Below are 20,514 nucleotides of genomic sequence, written 5' to 3'. Positions count from 1 at the left end.
AGAAGGACAGAAAATTTGGCTGGGTTGTTTTTCTTTCTCCAAATGAGTTTCAAACTCTTACTGGAGGCTAAGTAGCCCAGTTAAGGAGAAATCTGCCTAATGTTATCATCCTGGAAAGACAAGAATTAGTCTACCACCTTCAATGAATTCAGGAGGAGTCACTTATTAAAGAAAATTATGCTATAGGGAAGCAATTGATTAAAATGTGAAAGTAGACAACTACTATTTCTGGGATGAGAGTTGGAAAGAAGATTAGTACCACGAAGGGTCATGTTGATGGTTTAGTTTAACCCCTTTATTTAAAATTTGCATCTTGAATTTTTTTAGATTTCTTTTTCTGCCTTTCTCCTTTTGTCTCATCACAACTTCATTATATTTCTGTATACCTACCACACTCCAACCATCAGTAATTTAAGCACCATGATGGCAGTGAGATTTTAAAAATTATTATTCTTCAGTTGTTTCTCTCTTCTCCAACTCTTAGTGATTACATTGGAGGTTTTCTTGGCAAAGATGGTGGAGAAGTTTGCCATTTCCTTCTCTAGTTCATTTTACAGATGAAGAACCTGAGACAAACTGGGTGAAGTGACTTGCCCAGGGTCACACAGCTTGTTAGAGTGTGAGGCTGGATTTGAACTTGAGAAGATGAATCTTTCTGACTTCAGACCTGATACTTTATTCACTACACCGCCTAACATTCCCTAAAATCCCTTGAGTTGAGGGTTTAAAGCATCTGAGTACTTGGAATCTTTGCCCATAATAGATATTTAATATGTGAAATAAGTTAAATTGAGGAAGGAAATAAACTTAGACAGATGAAGTAAATTCCCCAATTTTATAAGATACTTAGTGGCAGAACTGGTTTGAGAAACAGTGTCTGAATTCAATTTAACAAATGTTTGTTACTACTATGTACAAGATAGATAAAGACTTGTCTTCCACCCCCCACCCCCCAAAAAAGCCCTTGTCCTGGAGGGTACAATATGATATCAATATATTTTGTATACATATATATATATATAATAAAATACATTTGTAATTATATTATAATAGTAGCTAATAATTATGGGAATTAAGAAAGACTTCCTGGGCGGGGGCTCCTTAATTGAACCTTGATGAAAACTGGAAAATTTTGGAAGCTGAGGTGTGAGGACTGAGATGTTCCGGAACCAGCACTTAGATCACTTGTCTTTTCTTTGCTTTCATTTCCTCCATTACCCTACTCTTCCCTACTGCTCAGACCCCATATGGGTTTTAGATGTTCAGATGACTTAATTATTTGGATGACATGAGAGTCACTAACACTTCTCATTTCAATGAAAAGGAGGACCACTAGACCTTCCCATCTATCTGCCCTGTCGTTGCCTCTTAAGGTTCCTTAGGACTTACCATCATTCTACATTTATTCTCTCTAGGCTGCTGGCACTGCCATCTGACCTACAGATGCAACCTAAGGATATTTGGGTTCTAACCACTGAATCTTTAAAGTTTCTAGTCTTTTCTTTTCATCAAGTCACTGAAACTTGTTTTATGGGCTGACTTCCTCAATTAGAATTTGAGTTCCTTTGGAACATGGGACTATCTCATTGTTTCAATAAATACCCCTAGATTTTAAATACTTAACACATTGTTAGCTCTGAATGAATGCTTACTCATTCACTTATCTAAGAGGTGAAAGGTTAACTTCCCAGAACTGCAAGTAGACTGATTTGAGTATAACACAGTACATGAAAGGGAAGAATAGTCCTCAAGCTTTGAAAGTGTAATGCCAGAGTTTGGAGGGTATTAAGTAAAAGGCAAGGGATTTTTATAATTTTTGTCCTAGAATATAGAATATCCTTAAATGCTTGTAGAATAAACAAGATAAAGAATTTGTTGTTTATTCTACAAGCCTTAAGTATGAGCTAAGTGTAAATACTAATCCAGGATCAGTAGGAGCCACTAGAGAGTTTTGAGAAGTGGCACAGGATTTTAGGAAGATTGCACTGGCAATTGTTTGGAAGACAATATTTTGGGGAGAGAGTTTGAAGAAAGAATACTGAGGCTCTCCTAGTGGTAAGAAAAATGATGATTTAATTAGGTTGTCCCTTGTCAAAACATCTTGTTTCTAAGACATTTAATGTAAAGAATTAATCTTCCTAATCTTTTTTTCAAAAGAGGAAAAAGGACAGCATTATATCTATTAAATAAAAGTTCTGTGCATGTTTGTTTCTGTGATGGTCCATGAAATTTTATATTCAGATAAACCAAACAGTGGGTGTGTCAGAAGACATGTTCATGAAAGGTGAGCTGATGAAATGGTAAACACACTGGATTCTGGTTTTTGATATGACCTTCATAACACTTGACCCCTCCCCCCTTTACACTCATGTGGCAACCACCTTAGTTCAAGTCCTCAGTACTTTGTGCCCCTAATATTAAAGAAATTGACTTGTAGGATAAACTAATTAACAGGTTATTAGTATGCTACCAAAAATGAGGTATTTTACAACTTAGTAACCACTTCCCTCATAAGAAGCCTTAAGATAGACAAAAACCAATGGTAGGATTCATTTGGTTTGCATGAGTTTGGAAAACCGACCTAATTTTATGTTCAATTCGTCAAACCAATTCTTAATTTGTTTGAATTCCGCTACTGGGTAAGAAAGATATCCTGCTTTTCTCAGAAATGAGGAAAATAAAGATTTTAGCGTTTGTTTCTTAAGCAAAGCTACCCAGTTTGTGATCTATTAATTGATAAATCCATGATGACGATGACGTTTGTCTTTTGTTCTCAAAGAAGAACATGACATCAGGGAGGTGATGCCATGACAAGCATATGAATTGGATTTGAGTGAAGGGTTGCTGTGCTAAGTCACCAGCCTCATTTTTTCTCTTCTGGAGTCATCTGGATCCAATGGCCAGATGTGAATCAGGATCCTGATATGAGGCATTTAAGGCAGTTAAGTGGCTTGCCCAAGGTTCCATAGCTAGTGAATATCAAATGTCTGAGGATGGATTCAAACTCCAGTCTCTTGACTCATAGACATCTTCTATGGCTAGGAATGTTAGTACTGTTGAAGATAGAAAGAAAATGAAAAGACCTCTGCCTCCAACAACTCTTTAAGGGATATAATATGTACACCCATAAAAAAAAGTACATACAAAATGTAAATCCATGGTGATTTCAAGGATGAGACAATATGTGATGGGGGAGGGGGAATTACAAGAGGTCTTATAAAGGGGGAGATATTTGAGTTGAACTTTGAAAACAGTAATTCTAAGAGGAAGAGGTATAGATGGGGTACATTCTACACAAGTCTGTGTAAAAGAACTGAGAAAACAAGAAAGGTCATTTAGGTTGAAACAAAGGGAGGGAGAATGGAAATAATGAATAAAATAAACCTGAAAAGGAAGGTTGAAGTCAGGTGATAAAGGCCTTTAAATGCTTAATAGAAGAGAATAGGTATATATCCTAGAAGCAGGTTAATGCCTCTAAGAGATTAGTGAATAAAGTATGTGATTTATGGAAGACACTTTTTGTAGTTATGTGGAAGATGAATTAAGGAGGGTGAATATGAAATCTGAGACCATTTAGATATCTCCTTATATGCCAGATTCTATGCTAGGAGAGGAAATGAATAGACAAATAAGAACTAGTCCCTGCTTCCAAGAAATTTGCATTGTATTGGGAAAAATATCATTTAAACATATGGGTATTTTTAATTTTTATTTTTGTTGTGATTATGAGAGAAGAGTGCTGTTTAAGTTTGATCTCTGAAATATATTGATTGTATGACTTTGGGCAGGCAAGCTAACCTCTCAGCATTCTACATAATTTTCTAAGATTGTGAATTGCATGGGAAGTGTTGACCTCTTTTGGCAGATATAGTTTCTTTATCCAAGAATTCCCTATATCAATGAAATCCCAGATACAGTGCATAACTTTAGAAAAAATTGTCATTTATCATCTCCATCCTCCTCATCTTCTTCCTTTTCATTCTTGTTTTTGAATTTTTTGAAGCCATTCAGATAGAAATAGTTCAAGGGTAAATCATCCTGCTATATTTTCATATTTTAACTCCTTTTTTGCAATTGAGAAAAAGATTTGGGCTATAAGCTCATTTTCCTTAGGATCATCTATCTATCTATCTATCTATCTATCTATCTATCTATCTATCTATCTTCTAGACCATTTGAATAGCACACAGAATGCCAAGGATGATAAGTCTCATCCTATTCCCAAATGATTTTGATTTCTTTTACTAAGCTTTTTATTAGACTTACCTTCCATGTTGCTTAGAGATGATTTTGTTTGTTTGTTTTGGCAACATCTATTAAAACCATTGTTCTTAAGTTATTGTGGATCAATGGTCTATCTAGGTAATTGTGGCCAAAGTTCTTCTTGTGATATGATTTCTCCCTCATCACATTCAACTTAGATCAATGTATGCCATGGAAACAATGTAAAGAGTAACAGACTGCCGTCTGTGGGGGATGGGGGGAGGGAAGCAAGATTGGGGGCGGGATTGTAAATAAATAAATAAAAAGACAAATGGTCAAAGGATGTGCAAAGGCAATTTACAGATGAGGAAATCAAAGTGATCCATAGTCACATGAAAAGTTGCTCTAAATCACTACTTAGAGAAATGCAAATTAAAGCATTACTGAGGTACCAAAGTTCTGCTTGGAATGACTTGGAATGATTCCAATATAGATTATGGCTGAATTCCATAGGAACATTTGAGACCTCTTGGAAGTACAAGCATTTTATCTTCTCTTTATTTGTAAAGTATGAGCCTTTGATATAGACTTCTATCCACTGGATTTTATCTTCATATGTTTATACATATGCTAAATTCTTGTAGCATCTAGTAATTTCTATCATTTCCATGCAGAGTAAGTATTGATTTGTAAATCTAAGCTCTTTAAGGATAACTCATGACCTGATTTTGAATTACCATCATCATAAATTTTTCTGTTTCAAGAAAAAAAATTCAGTGTGATTCAGTCATTTGTTCATTTTTTTTTCCTGTTAAAAGAATATTGTTTGTCAGTTGAGTTCATGAGGTGTTTCCCCATACAAGGTCTTCTTTTATCAGTCATTTTATGGATTTCATTCAGAGATGAATAACTTGTTGGGTCACATTGGATTTATCCAGTAGCATGGATCCTATGTCTGTCAATACTCTTCCTTACATTTGAGGAGGAAGTATTATTGTCTCTACAACTGCATTAAGGTGTTAGATTTAATACGTTTCAGCTAGCAATATTATAATGCATTATCTGAGATTGGCCAAAGTTTGGGCTTTAGAATAAACAAACAGATGGTTTAAAGGCAGAACCATAGGGACTTTTATTGCATTGTACTTTTGGCTTATTACTTTATTGGATATTATTTTATGGTTATGCCCAACTCCCATATTCTATATTAATAAAGATATATTATCTTACAGCTGTATATAAAACTAAAACATATCACTAAGGTACAGTTTGATACTTTTAATTTTCCTTAGGAGTGGCATGGAGTTTCCTTTGTCATGGTATTCTGAGATTTACCCTGAATTGTAAGATCATGTAATGCAGCTTTTGAGTGAAAGGAACAGTTGTGAGGACTAGCAAGATGTCTTTTCAGACAAAAGATGACTTTAGTACCTGAAGCTGATGTAGTAAGTAGATGTTAGCTATGAGCCATTTGATTTGTAAGGAGTTGAAACCAATAATTTCCAGTGGGGAATTTTTTTTAACCTTCAAAAAAACAGAATAGATGGAAAATAGTCCTTTTGGGAAAAGGACGAGCAACTGAGTGGACCTAGAATGATCTCTTGGAGAAGGTGCAACATGAGATGAGGAAACAGACTGAGAGGAGGGTTATACAACTAGTAGATATCTGAGGTAGATTCAAATTTAGATCTCCCTTACCCCAAGTCCAGTTTTATATCGCATGGATGCTTCCAGGAAAAAAAAAAACACCAAAAATGAACTCCTTTAAATAGATAAAACAAAACCTGGTTCTCTCCTTATTTACTAGTAACCTCTTGTCTAAATTCCGCCTATTATTTATATTTATGTTTTTATCCTTATATATTTTCTTATATGTACATGCAATCTCTCCCTATTATGAGGGTAAGAGCTATTTTTTTCTCTATAATTTAATTGATATTATCATACATCATTCTTATATTACTAATTTGCTTAGTAATTCTTTCTATATAGGTAAGACCACCCAGGTCCAAAGATTAGAAATTTGAATCATTGGAGGTTTGAATGAGATCCTATTCTTCAAAAGAAAACAAAAACAAAAGGAAGAAATCAACATGATTCTACATGTCATTTATCTCTCAACTCACTATTGAAGGAAAAAATAAAATTAAAAATGACATAGACTCCAGGAATAAAATCCAACTTATCAAGTAATTATGTCAGTATTAGACAGCCACCCCCACTTTAAAAGCATTGAAAATACCACAAAAAGTTTTTTAAAAATTAAAATTCTTTAGCTACAAAGAAAGGATTTAAATATATTTCCTTCCCATAATGGAATCTATTTCTGATTGTGATTGTGATTGAGGCCTTTCTTAGATGAATATCAATGTTGACTAATAACTTTTAAGAAAAATGCAAGAGGAATGAACTTTAACAAATAAATATCAGGAAAGACTATATGGATAATTTTATGATACCAAAACTTAAAACATATGAATTTAATCAATTTCATCAGTGAACACTGATGGCATAAATGAATAAATAATACCTAAAATTTGTTTGGAGTAGACTCCTAGTCTTTTCATTTATGAAACTCATTGAACTGTGGCAGTAAGACTGGTAGGTATAAACAACCTTGTTTAGGCAACGGAAAAGTCATGAGAAATTATAACTATCTTGGAAGATTTCAGCTTGAGAAAAACAATCTTAGTTTCTAAAATATTTATATTCTTATTCTTTTATTTCTGGTTTACATTTTTTCAATGGCTAGCAAGACTGAAAGTTCTCATAAATATGGGAAAAGATGTTTTCATTACCTTTCTGCATAGTTTGAGCTTCAAAGTTGTTAAGTGACTAAATTAAGATGGTTTTGTTTCAGAACTTCAGTGGATACTCCCTCTGTGTAAATTGAAATCTTTTCATGTTTTCTCATCCTTAATGATTCTAGTCTATGTGCTTTCATAAATTCTCAGTAAAGGTTCTACTGAGAATGATGGTGGACCTCTTTTAGGTAATTTAATATTATTTTGGTGGGGCAGCAGTACTCATCACTTGTATGTTCAATTTTCCAATTGTTCATCTCCTGGAGGATATCTTTTTTAGGAGGATATTGTATTCAGGTTAATATTTGTAACATAGCCAATTTATATAGTTAATGTTGTACCTCTCAAATCTTTCAATCTTCTACAATTTTAATATGTAAGACTGGTGAAATTCATAATTCAATTCTATTATTCAAAGTCATAAGGAATAGTTCATAGAATATTGATGGGCAACAACTCTGGAATAATTGAAAGCATTGTACAATTTCCCTAAAGTTATCTAACTCATTCTTATATTAAAATTCTGAGTCCAGATTACTGCTCACTGTATAAGATATACTTATGTATTGATCAGGTATTGATCAGATTATTACTAATAAGTTTAGTAATATCTTTTATTTTCTCTATTTTTCATTTGTGTGAAAATAAGCCTACATTCTGTCCATTTGCAACCCCCATTTTCATCAAAGATATAGGTGGTATATATATATATATATATATATATATATATATATATATATATATATATATGAAGAGAGAGAGAGAGTCATTGGAAGATAGTAGGTATATATATGTCAGTACTATTGATATTATTGTCACCCTTTGGGGAAATAATACCATATATATGATCCCCCCCATCCCTTAGTATCTTCCTCAGCTGGCACAGTGGATGGATAGAGCACTGACTCTCAAGGCAGGAGGACCTGAGTTCAAATTTGACCTTACTAGCTGGGTGATCTTGGGGAAGTCACTTAATCCTGATTACCCCCTCATCCAAGGCCATCTCCAGTCATCTGAATTCATATCTGGCCATGGATTCAGATGGCTCTGGAGGAGAAAGTAAGGCTGGTTTCCTAGCACAGCACCCTCTCACTCAAATCTAGGTCATGAGCTGGTCATGGCATCACCTCCCTGATCTTGTGGTCATTTTCAAAAATGAAGGACAAACATTATTAGTATCTTCCTTAGTTCCCTTTTTGAGAATAGATGAGGTCCTTTTCTTAAGGGACCATTTCTACTTTCCTATCATATCTTAGATGTTAAAATACAAATATGGTAATCCTCTGTCACAGATGAAGAAAAGAGTAGAATATAGAAATGGTGATAGATCTGTTCCTTATTTAATCTACTTACAATTCTTCCAGGTTAACTTAAGTGTATATAGTTTATGATGTTCTAGTTTACCTTAATCCCATACTAATATTTCTACAATTTTATTTTTCCTTCTTCTTGTCATAATTTTATGCCACTATTCTCCCATGTGGTTTTAACATTTTGCAATTCTGGTTATGTTTTTTTCTCCCAGGAAGTAGAACAGTTGTTTGCTAGTTGTGGTATTTTCTAGCTTCTCTTGCCTTCTCATTGTAGTGACTAATTTATATTAATTAGTTAAACTTACATATTTTCCTTGTACCATTTTATATTTTGTTCATTATGAATTGCTTATTTAAATAGACTTAGAAATGCTATAATTTATGCTGTATCTTAATATAAACTTCATATTCTAAAATATTTTTAAAATATGAAATATTTAAAAGTAGAAAAATTTCTTTTCTCTGAGATTCAAGTATCTCCCTCTATAAACATGAGGGAGTGGTAGACCAGATAATCTCTGAGATTCTCTGTGGCTCTGGTAGCCTATGATTTTGTATTTCTTTCTGTTTTTTTTTGGGGGGGGGGGAGCATGGCACGAATGAAGTTCCTTTGAAGGAAAAGAAGTATTCCAAATCCTGGGTTCCCATATCTCTGAACCAACTTATCTAAATCACAGAAGATTCCCCAAGCATCAGATCAAATGGGGGAAGGGCTTGTATTGGTGCTGGGGGGGGGGAGAGGGAGGGCTATATCAGAAAAGGTAATATATAACTAGAAAATTAAATATCAAGGTTTAAAAGAAATATGCTTCTTTTGTGCTCTTGACTCCCAGAGTTGCATTAGAGAAGAGGATTTCAATCTTTATTTTGGTTTTGTTATCTTTTTTTTACCATATTTTCCAAAGGCATCAAACATTCCAGCTCTGTGTCACATATCTTTCTTGTGGCCTGCGGCTTCATGACTCAGAGTAAGGAGAGTTTTCTTAGTGTATGCAAGCACTAACATAACAGATCACATCCTAGATTCCTTTTTTATGGAAACAAAAAGAGCAGGATGGAAGCTACCTTTTTTCTGACTCTCCAATTTATTAAATTTTAATTTAAAAATGTGAAGATTTTGATTTTGTTACAGTAGGAAGAAAATTGGCTCTCATCAGAAAACCTGGGTTCATTTACTATCTCTGTTTTTAACTGAGTAGTAGGGGGTCAGGAAGGATTAGCAAAACTAATATACATCCTAAAGAAAATCTTCAAAACATTCTTTAAATACACATAGAAGGGGGGCAGCTAGGTGGCGCAGTGGACAAAGCACCAGCCCTGGAATCAGGAGTACCTGGGTTCAAATCTGATCTCAGACACTTAATAATTACCTAGCTATGTGGCCTTGGGCAAGCCACTTAACCCCATTTGCCTTGCAAAAACCTAAAAAAAAAGAATAAATACACATAGAAGGGAATTATATATATTATATATATATATATATATATATATTTGAAGCAAAGTATAAATGGAGACATTATTTAATCTTTTGTGTTTTGCTGTGTACCTATGAATTCTCTGTCTCTATTTCCTCTTTTTATTTTAAATATTTTTATTAATATTTTATTTTTCCAATTGCATGCTATGCAAATTTTTCAACATTCATTTACTTGAATATTTATATGTTATACATTTTTCTACCACCCTGCCTCCCCTCAGCAATGAATAGTCTGGTAAAAGCTGTACATGTACATTTGTGTTTGACCTGTTGACATATTACTCATTTTGTGTATGAGGAATTAGGTCTAAGGGAAAAGAAAGAAAACCATGGGATAGGAAGGAAAAACTTAAGAGAAGTTTTTTAAACATGAACATAGTATCCAATAAGATTCTGTGTCCCCCCCCTTTATGTGGATGGTGCTGTCCATACCAGGTCTCCCAGGGTTGTCTTAGATCTCTGAACTGCTGAGAGGAGCTGCATCCCACATGATTGGTCATTTTTGTGGGTTTTTTTCCTGTCTTTTCCTTGTCTTTCTGTCTTTACTTATCTCTGTCTCTATAACTCTTTTCTGCCTTTATCTCTGTCTTGTGTTTAGGTTCAGAAACCTTTTTTTTTTGCCAAGGCATACTTCCCCAGGGTCACACAGTTAGCAAGGGTCAAATGTCTTAGGACTCTTGACTCCAGGATCAGTGCTGTATTTACTGCATTATCTAGCTGCTCCTCATTTTTTAAAAGAAAGAAATATAAGGTGATAGAAGCTAGAAACATAAAGGTTTAAAGGCATATCTATTCCTAGATCTCATTAGTTGTAGAAAGTAGGGAACAGTGGGGGTCTTCTCTAAAGCCCTCTAGTGTGTGGCACCACAAAAGTTTTCTGCCAATGTTATCATAAAGTAAATATAGAAATAGAAAATTTAGAACCAATAAATATGTAGCCCAATCATGGGATTTCATTAAGGAGGAGTGCAGGGAAAATTAAATTACTGAATTTTATAAAGCATTGTATTCCTTTATTATATTAACCATCTTGACAAGGCCAGAGCAATTGTAATCCAAGATCTTCTGACTACTGCAAAGTATTCCAACACACATATCAGAATCTCTTACCAATAAAGTTTCTTTGATTTATTCATTTTTTAGAATCCATTACAATGACCTTGCTCCCTCAAATACAAGAATTTTACTTAGAATAAGTCAATGTGTTTTAAATTTTATATAGTGGCTGTGATCCAAATGAAATAATCTGTTAAAATCATTTAGTAGTTGAAGACTCTAAGTACTGTTCCTCACATGTCTTTTACAAGTGAATTCTAGGATCAAAGAGAACAAAAAAATACAAGCATTACTTGTATTTTAATACACAAATCTTAACTCATATTCCAGTTGCTTAACACTAAATTTTGTCAAATATCCTCTTGTCCCCTGTCTACCCCAAACAGCCCCCTGCCTCCTGCAACACGAATGAATAGTTGGAAATCAGTCAGCTCTTCACTTCATCCTTGGTCTAGAAACCTCCTAGGAGATTAACCTTAGGGATTAGTAAGAATATGTTTTCTTTAAATGGCTGAAACAGAACTATTAATAGACACTAACCCCATATATAGTCATTAATGAATCTCTAATCTAGATGGGTATAATATTTTTATCTATTTAAGAATATATTTTTTTGGGGGGTGGCCAGGTGTCGCAGTGGATAGAGCACTGGCCTTGGAGTCAGGAGGACCTGTTTCAAATCCAGCCTCAGACACTTAATAATTGTCTAGCTGTGTGGCCTTGGGAAAGACACTTAACCCCATTTTCTTGCAAGGAAAAAAAAAACCTAAAAAAAAGAATATACTTTTTGAAATTCTAGTAGTTATATGCAATATAGTTAGAGGCTAATTTTCCTCTTAGGGACAACATGGCACAGTGGATAGAGAGTTGATTTTCAGTTCTTCCAACATTCTGGTTGATCCTGGGCAAGTCACTTTGCCCCTTTAAGAACTCTCAGCAATTCTTTAATACACAGGAACTTTGAACAACATAATGACCAACCATGGTTGCAGTAAACTATTGATAAAACATATTACCTATTTCCTGAGAGAGGGGAGAAGGACTGAGTGCAGAATGTTTTCTGCATTTTTTGTGTACTTGGCCAATGCAGAAATTTATTTTGCTTGATTGTAGATGTTTGTATCAGGGGATTTGTTTTTATTTATTTATTTCATTATTATTTATTTATTTCATTATGCATTAGGAAGGTGGAGTAATTGGGAGGGAGAGAGAAGACAGATTTTTTGATGATTTGAAAAGTAAGTTATGATTCAAAAGAGTATTGTAGAGTAGGTTCTGCCTGACATTCATTGGTTCATTAAGGAAGTTTCCTTTTCTAGGAGGTCTCTATAATAGTCATGATTAGGATCAACAATGAATCCTTGATAGCATGCTAATATATATATATATATATGTATATATGTAAATATATATACATATATATATTATATATAAGAATCTACACTATAGAAAGTTAAAATTATGTGTAAAGTACAGAAATTAGTTCTAGTACAAAAGAAATATGCAGTAAAAATTCTAATAGTTCAACTACTTCAGGAGATTCTTGTTCCCTAAGTGTAAAATCAAAGATTTTATCCTTATTGTTGAATCCTAAGTATCAATTTACTCTAATGTGACATTCTTTTCCTTCCAGGTATGTGGTTGTGCAATCTTGGGAGTATCAATATATGCACGTGTCAGCAAAGATGGCCAAGACGTAAGTTAACCACCCCTTTTTCCTTTATTTTTGGTAGAAATGATTAAGCAAAATTCTATTCTGCGTATGAGCAAATAAGTGAGATCCCCTCCGGGAAGAGAGATACCTCTCTGCCTTCAAGGTCCAGCTCAAGTGACATTATCATGAGATCATTCCTTATTAGTACTCTCCCCTGTTCTAATTATATCACATTTAATTTGTATCAACTTATCTTTGTGTACCAATCTCCCTACTTCCCAACAGAATGTAATTTTTTTGAGGACCAAGTCTTCATTTTTGTCTTCATACCCACTTGCTTATCATAATAAAAGATAAAGATGTATATTTATATAAAAAGTAGGTGGTGTGGTGAATAGATTGTTGAACCTGGAGAGAAGAAGAATTGAAATTGTGTGGTCTCACTTAATAGCAGAGTGATCCTTGGCATGTCACTTAACCTCTTTTAGTCTCAGTTTCTTCAACTGTAAAATGGAGATAATAATAGCACATACCCTCCAAGGGTTGTTTTAAGATGATGTGATATAATATTTGTAAAGAACTCTGCAAATTTGAAAGTTCTATTATAAATGCTAGCTACCAAGAAGGGGTGTTGAAAGTTAAAAATATCCCTATGACACATACTACTAATAATAAAGACTTGAGGAATAGTTTGGCCATGGAATGGTCCATTTTGCTAACAGTAATTCCCACAGACAAGTTGAAGTAGAATTTAATGTTAGGTCTTTTTCATTTTGTCATTGTACCTGCAACACCTAGCACAGTGTCTGATGTACAGTAGGTGTTTAATACATGCTTATTGGATTAGATTAGGTTGGATTGGAAAATCATAAAATAACCTCCTCAATAAATCCATGAAAATCTAAGTAAACAGTTATTCTAAGACCTTTTGATGGGAAAGATGACACTAGGGGATAGAAAGGATATTATGCTATGTTATGTGCTTTTATCTTTTATGCCATCTTGGTCCATATTTATTTCCCAGACTCAGGACCATCAGCATCTAAAGTGGTAGGACCAGAGATTACATATGACTGAATACTGATGGTTTTTGTCTACACGTTTTTCCCCTAATCAAGCTATCCTAGGTCCCTGATGACCTGAAATACTGGTTATGAACCTAGGGAAGGGTACTTGGAGAGTTTATAGAATAAAGACAATGTTTTAGGGCTAACTTAGAATCATTAATTATCCTAGATATAACAGGTATTCACTGAATAGAAACTGACTTTGGGGAAATACTTGTGGGAGATATTAATGATATGAAAACATTTTTCACTTCCCCTGTCTTCATTAGTTCTTTTAATTTTTTCCATCTTAAGAAGGATTCCAGAATTAACTACAGAAATCTAATGAAGGAATGGCCAGTCATGAGCATCCACATGAAGATGATCTAATATCTTGATAAAAATCTATTTGATGTTCCAAATGGAAATTTTAGTACTGGGAGGGACATTGACAATTATCTAGGAAAATCCATCATGTTTTAGTTAAGAATCTTGAGATCCATGGTGGAGGGGAGTCAGGTGATAAATAGCAAAGCACATGCCAAGATAATAGCCTAGATGGAGAGTTGAGAAACTAACTTGCTGTCCATTATTTCTTCCTCCCACCCACCACCATGTTTCCTCTATGGCTATTGAATAAGGAAAGCCTAAAAGGGATTTTTAAAATGTATATATGTCAGTGACCAAGGAAACTCCTTAAAGCTAGAAGAGCGGTGAACTGACTTTGGTGGAAAGAACTCTGTACTAGAAATTCATGCTTATGAAACACCAAAGAAACCATTTCCATGATTTATTTTTTTAAAAGGTCAAATAAAGTCTGATGAAAGATGTTAAGGACAATAAATTCTTAAAGTCAAGAAAGGGAATTTTAGGTTATTTTGAAATGCATTTCTCTTTATATACAAAAATGTCCTGAAGGAAAATGTGCTTTTGTGTAGTATACAAAACGGTGGTAGAGCAAGGAGGGCACTAACCTAGAAGTTAGCAGATCTGGGTGCTAATTCAGTTTTTGTCATTTATAAGCTGAGGCATGTCACTTCATAATCATCAAGCTTCCTCACTGCAAGTTAAAAATCCCATGAGTATTTATTATCTACTTACTTACAAGTAAAGTCCTGAGTACTTTGGACAACAATGACAAAGAATGAGTCTCTTAACCTGCAAAACTAAGTGGTTGTGCTAGATGATTTTTCTCTTAGGATCACATAATTTTTTTCCCCCAATCCTTGGGTATAAAGGGGATGAATAAGCCTCATGACTTAATGAGTAAAGATGGATGTCATGGAGACATGAAAACTGTAATAGAATATTATTCTTTGACTGACTGACAAAATGAATTAAAGACTTGCTTTTAGTTTTGATATAAATTCCATTTAAGTCACAGCCAAGCAAAAGGTGCAGACCTTTAGAGCTCACTGCTTTCTCATTTCCATGGGGAGTTGCTATTGCTACCAAACTTAAGCCTGTCCCAATGAATGGCAGGGCCAAAAAGAATGGTAAATACAAATCTTTAAGTTTTTGTATCTGTTGTTTTTATCCACCAAGGTAGCTAACATTTATACAGTGTTTTAAAGTTTTCAAAGTACTTTTTTTACAAATGTTTTATATTTTCATCCTCACAATAATCCTGAGAGATAGGTGCTATTATAAACATTTTATAGATGACAAAACTGAGGCAAACAGGACTTGGGCTGTGTGATTTTCTTGGGGTCACACAGCTAGTAAGTATCTGAAGTGGGATTTGAATTCAAGTTTTCCTGACTCCAGGTCTGGCAGTCTATTCACTGTATCACCAGATAACTTTGTAAAAAGATTTTTTTTTATTTGCTAACCAATGCATTGATCCAATTTCACCAAATTTTTACCTTATGCTCAAGTTGAGTATATAACAGGCCTAAAACATGACTATAAATCACAGATCACATAATTAACTAAAAATTATATTAACCACAGAGAAGTTATATCTTTTCTATTCAATGTCTAATAATAATGATGATGATGATAAATAACTATCATTTATCTATTAAAAACCTTCAGATTTGCAAAAAATTTTACAAATCTCATTTTGTCCTTAGAACAACACTATGGGGTGGTGGCTATTATTTCTTTCCTTTTATGGATGAAGAAAATGAGATAGATAGAGATTCAAGGACTTGCCCAGAGTTCCACAGTTAGTAATGACTTGAGACCCAATAGGAACTTGGCTCTTCTTGGGCTGCCCAGCTGCTTAAAAGTCTTTATGGGGAGGGGGTTGGGGAGCATGCTTGGCAAATAATACATCATTGGAACAATTTGAGGAAAGTGATATCTGGCAACTAACTTGTCTTTTGTCTTCAGCTTCTCAGTGAAGAAAAGTTTGGACTTAATATTTATGCATCTGTAAATGTCTTGATAGCTGTGGGAAGCATTATCATGGTCCTTGGTTTCTTGGGATGCTGTGGTGCAATGAAGGAAAGTCGTTGTATGCTGCTCTTGGTAGGTTTCAAGGACCCAGTCTCTGTACTGAATTTTGGGAAGACTGATGATGTTTACCTTTCCATCCATAGGAATCTTGCCAAGATCAATGCAGTCCCTATGTTTGCATTTAAGGATGGAATGTGGACCTTGAGGAGATCTTGTACATGGAATGATAATTGGGATGGAGACCTATGAAAAATATTTTCTTTGATTCCAAGTCTCAGGTCTCAGTTAGATGGTATGGAGGATGGAGTGATGGACCTGGATTCAAGAAGATCTGAGTTCAAACCTAACCTTAGACCTGGGCAAATCACTTAACCTCAGTTTTCTTTAGTATCTCAGCTGTAAAATAGAGATAACAATAGTCCCAACCTATTAAGGATCAAAGAAGGAAATATTTATGAAAGTACTGACATATACTTTGTACTTTATAAATAATATAATTACTTATTATCTTCTTTTTCAATAGTATATATTACAAATTGTGTGAGGACCATTTGCATTGGCAACTGCTTTCAATCTATGTTGTTAAAAAGAAGATCTTCACAGTCTATGATATTGTGGCAAGCTTAATAAAATGTAATTTAGGAGAGATTAAAGGTAAAAACATTTATAAAAGAACAGAGGTTTATAGATTTAGAGTGAAGAGGCAACTCAGGTCATTTTATCCCTTTTCTTCATTGTATAGATGTCAAAATCCAAGGCTCAGAGTCTCAGGTGTGATAAATGTCAGAATTGGGATTCTATTGCAAGTTATCTGATTTTACTTATGGCTCACTTCTCACTATATTTGTTGTTGACTGGTTTTAACTTGTGTTGGATTCTTTTTGACCCCATTTGCGTTTTTCTTTGTAAAGATACTGGTGAAATTTCCTCCATCTCATTTTATAGATGAGGAAACTGAGGCAAACAGGGTTAAGTGATTTGCCCAGGGTCACAGATCTGAACTCATGAAAATGTCTTTCTGACATAAGAAAATATATTTGGTGGAAAACAAAATAAGATATTGCAATACCTTATTTTGTTTTCCACCAAAAGATATTTTCTTATTTATAAGATTTGCTTCATATTGTTCTAGGATTTATGATATGGGTAAAGTAAGAGTTAAATTCTCGTCTAATCTCAGATTTTGTTGCTTTTTTTGAGGAACAAAACCTGTTCAGAGGGAGGGACACTGCAGCTTTCTTTTCCACCTTTTTAAGTCCTAGGAAAAGTTACCTTTAATATTTTATTTTGTTTACCATTTATTTACCTCACCAAATTTTTATGCAAATGTGATTTACCTCATTTTTATGAATTAAGTAGCCTCATTATGATGGGATGGGAGGATGAAATGAATCTGTGAATTTCAATCTCTGAATATCATTTTTTCAATCTAATCTCCAAACTTTGGTATGCAATGTCAACCTTCTCTTTTGTTGAAACATTCCTTAAATTGGTAAGGGAACCTGATGCATTTTGTTTTCAACCAATCAGTCCTCAGACATTTATTATAACTATGCAGTGTTAATGCCTTCCTCTTCTGTCAAAGTATTACTGAGCAAAGGAATGACAAAACCAAACAATTTTAGGGGAAGTAGAAGGAAGGAAAAAGTGATAAACTTGGATATAATATACCATTTATTGACTAATAGTGTCCTTAGTTGACCATGAAGGGACATTATTGTCATGTTAGAATGAATTTGGTCTATTATTGGATGAAACTATTTTAATTTGTCATCTCTTTCCTTTCTAGTTCTTCATCGGATTACTTTTGATTCTGCTTATTCAGATTGCTGCAGGTGTGGTAGGCATTGTCTTCAAATCCAAGGTGAGAAGATGGATAATGCTACACTAGCCAAAAGCTATGATGTTACTACTATGGCTCTCTTTTAATATTTTACTTTATTTTACAGATTGAACAGTCATTTAAAGATGTTTTCCAGGAAGAAGTGAAGAGTTTGAGTGACAATGAACCTGAAAGTCTAGATTTTAAAAATACTTTGAACGATTTTCAGAAACAGGTAATTAAAAAGTTTTACTGGAGATCATGGGAGTGAGGCAAGATTCTCTCAGCTTTTTTTCAATTTTTATCTTGTGTGTTGCTTTTACAGAACATGGGGTAGTCTGTGATTATACTATGAGATCCTTGAGTACAAGAAACTATCTTTTGCCTGTCTTTATGTACCCTGTACTTAGCACAGTGCCTGGGAACATGAAAAATGTTAATTCACTGGCCAATGAAAAAAAGACTAACAATTATAATCAATTATTTCTTTAGATAGAATTCAGTTGAGACCATTTAATTTTTCTCTCTTTCCTTTGCATAATACCTTGAAAATTGTAGGATATTAAAATGTTATGGAATTTAATTGAATATTATGAATATAGGAATTCATAACCTGGGGATTATGGTAGGAGGCCCTGGACAAAGTGGGGGAGTATGTTGGCAAACTTTAGAGAATACATATTTATTTTTCACTAACTTCTAAATGAAATTTAGCATTTCATTCAATAATTTAAGAATGTTATACTGAGAGGTGACTGGATTATGTAGTGTATGGAGCACTGGCCCAGGAGTCAGTAAAACTAAATTCTAATCTGCCACACATTAACTGTGTGAACTTGTGGCAAGTCACTTCCCCCTGGTTGTTCTCCTTCCAATAAGAAAATAATGGAAAAAAATTGTTGTTCTGAGAATGGATCCTGTGGTTTTACCAGGCTTTATGGTCACAGAGAAGGTTAAGAACTTCTGCTTCAGAGCAGGCTATTGTAAAAAATATTGGATCAGTTATATGTTATAAACTTTGTGTTTATATAAATCCAATACATATTATATATATATATATATATATATATATATATATATATACACATATGTGTATCTCTCTATATGTAGATACACATAAATATATAAATATAAATTAAAAAATAAAAAATTATATTTAAAATAAAAATATATCTATGTATATGTCTATATGAAATTTTTGGTCAGGACCTGGAATTTTATCAAAGTGGAAAGCTCCCTTGTGAGAATATTTTTTGAGGCTGCTAGTTGGTACCATAGCATACAGAGCACTAGATCTTGAGTCAGGAAAAACCTGAATTCAGATACTAGCACCTCTCTTGCAGTGTTGTGTGAGGATCAGATGAAACAAGTGTTTAAAATACCTGATTTATGACGGTGTTTTGAATATTTCAGGTACTTTATATAGATATATTTATTTCCTTTATTTTCTTTCCCTTTCCCTTCTCCTCCATCCAATATAGATCAACAACTTTTCTGCCATTCATTGTCTTAGAAACTTGTTTGAGACAGTAGAAGGTAGTGATTTGCCAAGAGTCACATGTCTCAGAGGAAGGACTTGAATCTAGATTATCCTGGTATTGAGACCAGGTCTCAGTCCTATGTTTAAAGCTGTCTCTCAAAAGTTTTATTAATATAATAATTAATATTTAATATTGTAATGTCTATTGATTGTAATTTTTTATCATAAGTTTAATATCATGGAGGCTTGAAGTTGAGATTTGTGAGCTCATCTCTGTGGGGAACATTTTTTATGGAAGGTTCCTGTAGTTGACTTCCATGAGGTCGAAGAAGCCCAATTACCAGTAAGGCAGAAGCTGGTAAAGTTCCAGTTTAGTGAAGACAAGAACTGGCAAGACAAGTGGATCTAATACAGGAAAGTCCTCCAGAGCACAAGAGAAGGTTCTGGAACAAAGGTAGCATCTTCAGGCTTAGATCTGGGATATTAGGGTGCCTTGAGAAGATTCAGGAGAAAAGAAGCTCATGACAGGTTGGATTCAGGCTAATTTAGAACTCGCAGTAGCTACAACAAAGGCAGAGATATAAGGATGTTCATCCTTAATGAATATTTACAACAACTCATTTCCATGTCATAAAGACTGAATATCATTTTGTCCATTTTTATATATGTGTGAGAAATACTGTGGGTAAGGACCAGGTCAGAATCTGAACTAGGTCTTTTAAAACCAAAGCCAGTTTATATGTGAATGGACATGCCATTGATAACTTGTTGTATCAACAGCTACATAATAGGGAATACATTGAACTGGAAAGTTAGAAGACATGTTTTCTGTTCCTGTCTCTTGCCCTTGGTTCCTTTTCATCTCTCATGGTCAGATGTCTCAAATGAGAGGGTTTGCCTAGGTGAACTAAAGATGGACTTTTAAGAAATTCTAGAATTCTACAAAGACTGAGCAATCAAAAAGCATTTATGAGGAACTTCTATTGTGTGTCCAGGTACTAGGTATACAAAGACCAAAATGAGATAGTTCCTGGCTTTAGGGAAAAAGCAAGTCACACATATGTAAATATATACAACATACATATATATATGTGTGTGTGTATATATATATATCAGGTAAGTGAAAATAAAGGTTTTTATTTTTGTTGAAGGGGTGGTTACCCTAGTAGCTAGTAGCATTAGGAAAGCCTTTGAATAGAAGATGAATGACTCTTCATTTAAGTTTTGAAGTAGATTGAGATTTCTAAGGTGAAGAG

At 34.0% G+C, this 20,514-nt stretch overlaps 1 protein-coding gene across 3 annotated transcripts in view; it reads left to right on the top strand.

Annotated features, from left to right (window-relative positions):
- TSPAN8 (tetraspanin 8) overlaps nucleotides 1–20,514 on the top strand; it is a 72,851-nt gene that overhangs the window by 37,731 nt on the left and 14,606 nt on the right. For all 3 annotated transcript variants that reach the window (XM_074226150.1, XM_074226152.1, XM_074226151.1), the window contains 4 exons: nucleotides 12,487–12,549; nucleotides 15,891–16,028; nucleotides 17,746–17,820; nucleotides 17,906–18,013. In XM_074226150.1, coding sequence (XP_074082251.1) covers nucleotides 12,487–12,549; nucleotides 15,891–16,028; nucleotides 17,746–17,820; nucleotides 17,906–18,013 — 384 coding nt within the window. The remainder of the gene's footprint in view (nucleotides 1–12,486; nucleotides 12,550–15,890; nucleotides 16,029–17,745; nucleotides 17,821–17,905; nucleotides 18,014–20,514) is intronic.

The sequence above is a fragment of the Macrotis lagotis genome, chromosome 2, assembly GCF_037893015.1.
Source record: "Macrotis lagotis isolate mMagLag1 chromosome 2, bilby.v1.9.chrom.fasta, whole genome shotgun sequence".
Taxonomy (NCBI): Eukaryota; Metazoa; Chordata; class Mammalia; order Peramelemorphia; family Peramelidae; genus Macrotis; species Macrotis lagotis.
The sequence above is the reverse complement of the archived record's forward strand: the minus strand, read 5'-3'. Positions and strand labels throughout refer to the sequence as shown.